This window comes from Bison bison, unplaced genomic scaffold (assembly GCF_000754665.1).
Source record: "Bison bison bison isolate TAMUID 2011002044 unplaced genomic scaffold, Bison_UMD1.0 scf7180017854986, whole genome shotgun sequence".
NCBI classification, from domain to species: Eukaryota; Metazoa; Chordata; class Mammalia; order Artiodactyla; family Bovidae; genus Bison; species Bison bison.
This window is the reverse complement of record NW_011485559.1, coordinates 2,971-7,197: the sequence shown is the minus strand read 5'-3', so window position 1 is coordinate 7,197 and position 4,227 is coordinate 2,971. Positions and strand designations below refer to the sequence as shown.

General features: G+C 43.7%; 1 protein-coding gene across 1 annotated transcript in view; it reads left to right on the top strand.

Moving 5' to 3' along the window:
- LOC105001501 (zinc finger protein 565-like) overlaps nucleotides 1-4,133 on the top strand; it is a gene marked incomplete at its 3' end in the record, with an annotated part of 6,897 nt that extends 2,764 nt beyond the window's left edge. Inside the window, exons 2-3 of the mRNA XM_010857814.1 lie at nucleotides 3,232-3,963; nucleotides 4,047-4,133. Of these exons, the coding sequence (XP_010856116.1) occupies nucleotides 3,232-3,963; nucleotides 4,047-4,133 (819 nt within the window). The remainder of the gene's footprint in view (nucleotides 1-3,231; nucleotides 3,964-4,046) is intronic.
- Between the last annotated feature and the right edge of the window lie 94 nt (nucleotides 4,134-4,227).

Sequence of the window (4,227 nt, the reverse complement as noted above, 5' to 3'; positions counted from 1 at the left end):
GATTTCCTTCCCATTTAGGTGACCACTGAGCATTGAATAGAGTTCCCTATGTTCTCACCATATTTTTCAAGTCTCACTTCTTATTTTATTTCTCAAGAACTCTTACCTTCTTAAATCTATCTTGTTTGTTATGAAACATCCCAGGACTTTATTGTTTATGCCATCTATTTCTGATTAGTTCTAGGTCAATATCATTTACGATTTTAGATTCTATTAGAACATGCTCAGATAACAACATGAGTGGTAAGAAGTGGGTTAAATAATTAGTAGGCATTAGTATTTGTGGAGAAGGAAATGGCAACTCACTCCAGTGTTCTTGCCTGGAGAATCCCAGGGATGGGGGAGCCTGGTGGGCTGTCATCTCTGGGGTCGCACAGAGTCAGACCTGACTGAAGCAACTTAGCAGCAGCAGCAGCAGTATTTGTGAAAATGTTTTGTTTGTAAATTTGATTACTTAAAGGTAAAATTAATCATTACATTGCCCAACTGCTCTTCATTTAGCTGTTCCTGTAGGTTTCTGTCTTGACTTCTCCTCTACACCATACTCCTTTGTCATCTCATTTTGTCCAGTGTCTGTGTTTGTGGTCTCTGTTCTGCAGGCTGCAGATCTTAGTTCCTCTTGCTCTGGTGTCTGCCCCCTGGTGGGTGAGGTGGCCCAGAGACTTGTTCCCTTATCCCCTTGATAGGGAGTTGATTGTTATTATTGTGACCAGAGCCTGTCTGAATATTGAGGGGAGCTTCGTCTTTCCTCTGTGGCTGTCACTGCCCTGTCAGGGGTGGGGTCTGCTCCCTGATTAGTGGAGTAGAGTCCCCAGATCTACTTAGCTGTGTTTCTGATCTATGGTGCTTCTGACCCAGTGGGACTGGAGCACACCCACTGGGAGAGAAGCCACTGAGGATTGCTCCTCGGGGGATGTTCACCTCGGAGCATGCTCTGTGGGTCATCTTCCATGTGTTGTGCGAGCTCTCATGTGACCCTGTGTTGGCATTGATCTTGGCCCCACCTGAACCATGGGCATGATGGCACTTGACCGTGGTGTCTCTCAGATGTTGTTTTCACCAGGTCACCAGCATAGATCCACTGTAGTCTCATGTCCCAGGTGTACATTCATTGTGGAGCTGGACCCCCTGCAGTGCTATGGGGGCAATTTAGATGCGACCTGGCCCAACTGCCTCATGGGAATGCCTACAAACTCTACAATTGCTAAAGCCAGACTGGTCTTGCCTGGCAGAGCCTCGTTTCCATCCAGATGTTCTGTCGGAGCTTAGTTTACAAAGGCAGTTGTGGGGTGTAACACCATGGTTTGTATAGCTACAAGGAGAGATCTCAGCTTTTCTTTCTTAGTGGTAGGGCCTCGGGCTCAGCTGTGGTTTCAGTGCCATCTGTACATTGGGACCACCCACAGGCGTGTGCTCTGAAGGTGCCCCTGGAGCCCACTGGGGAGGGGGCTGGGGAGGAGGAAGCAGCTGTGGGGGTCGTGAGGTCCCACCCACCTAGGTGGGAGCCATTCCTAGTATCTGGAGAGGCAGGGACAGGCACAGGGGCAGAGAGGCTGCAATGGGGTTCTTCCCTTTGGGCATCACTCAACAACTCTGCTCTGCTTCTCTGGTGGTTCAGGCTTCCTTCACAAGCATCCCGTTTGCAGAGCTCCTCCCTCCCTCCTGTCCCCTCAGGATGTCTCCTCACAGCCAACCGCAGTCCTCTGCCTGGGTCTGCTCTCCAATCCCCACATTCCAGCACCCAGCCCTTGTGTGCAGCGGTGGACACCCTCTCAGGCTGCGTGGGCAGGGCTGAGCTCAGCAGCCTGTGTACAGGTCTCACTCTGTCCTGCACACTGGTTGCAGCGTTCTCTTCCCACAGAGAATGAGTCTCTCCTTCTGTCCCAACTGGGTCCCCCCCCAGTGAGGGGCTTCCCTGGATGTGGAGACCTCTCCTCTCTTCAGTCCCCCCAGGGTTTTGTGGGTCCCATCCTGCTTCTTTTCCTCTTCCTTTTCCTCCCTCACTCTTTTGTCCTACTTGGCTCAGCAGGAATCTTTCTTGTCCTTTCAGGTGTCCAAGTTCCTCTGCCCGTGTTCTGCAGGGCTCTGTGAGAATTTTTCCACTTCAAGATGTATTCTTGATGCTTTTGTGGAGAGAGACGAACTCCACGTCTTCCGAATCCTCTGCCATCTTGACTTCTTCTATCTCAGTTTTAGGCTTAATCTAGCCAGTGTATGCTAATTTTATGTAAATTGTAAACCATATTCCCCGAGAATAGTAAGTAGAATAACTTATTATTTGGTATCTTTCAGCTGTGTCTTCTCACGACACCCAGGGTTTGAGGACCCAAAAGCCAGGCTTAGAAGATTTATTCCCAACAGCAAAGCTAGGAATATATGAAAGATTTCACCTTGGAAATTTACATTTAACCAAAGACTGGGAATATATGAGGGCACATAAAGAACAGAGAGCATGTTATGATGGACAAAACCAAATTGGTACAGATTCCCATAATGTAAACATTACCGCCAAAAGAAATCAAGGATGTGAATCAAATAGGGAAAAACCAATCTCAGATGACCAATTTCAGTCATCACCATCCGCAGATGAGTGTATATTTGTCAGCAAAGACCCACATCAACTCTTGAAACATACACGTTCTCTGAAGCGAAAGGTGGAAAATCTGGAAAGTCATCTAGTCTCTACTGCAAATACTCATTCAAACAACTCTGAGCATAGGTGTCTATTAAATATACATTCAAACATATCTGGAAACCAGAAACTTAAAAATGAGGGGGGAAATTCCCAATATAATCATTTTGAGGGATCCTTTAACAAGGGTTTATTGTTCTTCAACCAACAACTATTTTCTCCTTGTTCCAAAATCTGTAATGTGGATAATAATGGGAGAGACCTTATTCAACCATCATTGTTCAATACATATGGAGGTATAATTAGTGTGGAACAACTTTACAAGCGTAACAAAATGAGTAATGCCTTAAGCAGGAGCTCTACCCCCAATAATTACAAGAGTATACATGATGGAATGAGAAGCTCTTCATGCAGTGAAACTGGGCATAATGTTGACCAAGACTCATATCTCATGAAACAACAGGAACATCAATTTTCAGACAATTCTAAACATAATAAGGGTAAGAATATATTTTATCAAAGCTCAAATCCTACTATTAATACTTATAAGAGTATTGATATTGGAGAGAAGACTTATAATTGTTATGATTATGCTAAAGCTTTTAACCAGTCTTCAAAAGTTATTCAACAGCAGAATATTCAGACTAAGCAGAAACATTACAAGTGTAATACATGTGGGAAAGTCTTTAGTAACTCACCAAATCTAAGTAGACATAGGAAAATTCATACAGGAAGGAAATGTTTCAAATGTACAGCATGCGGCAAAGCCTTTAATCAGAGTTCATATTTAACTGAACATCAGCGAATCCATGCTGGGGAGAAACCATACAAATGTACAGAATGTGGCAAAACCTTTATCTATTGTTCACGTGTTACTCAACATCAGCGAATTCATACTGGGGAGAGACCTTATAAATGTACAGAATGTGGCAAAGCCTTTAACTGGCATCTGAGTCTTACTGTACATCAGCGAACTCATACTGGGGAGAAACCATACAAATGTAAAGAATGTGGCAAAGCCTTTATCTGTTGTTCACATCTTACTCGACATCAACGAATCCATACTGGGGAGAGACCTTATAAATGTACACACTGTGGCAAAGCCTTTATCTGTTGTTCACCTCTTACTCGGCATCAACGAATCCATACTGGGGAGAGACTTTATAAATGTACAGACTGTGGCAAAGCCTTTTCCCGGAGTTCAGGTCTTTCTCAACATCAGAGAATTCATACTGCAGGGAAATCTCAGAAATGTAAGGAATGTGGCAAAGGATTTCATCACAGCCATCACCTCACTCACCATCAGAGAATACATACTGCAGAGAAACCCTAGAAATGAATCAGTGATAAAAAAAGGTTGGTCCTAAATATACAATTTTGAAAAAACGAGTGTTTACTTTGGAAAGATACATGAATGAAATACAGAAATGTAGACAAGTGTTTAATCAAACAGCAAAAGGAAAGCAATGCCAGAGAATTCATCCTAGAAAGCATCTCATTAGTACCACTTTTGTTGAATTACTCTAAACTGAAACACTGTAGCAAGTATTCCATAATTAAAACACGTACGAAATTGATATGTTAGTATGGATCAC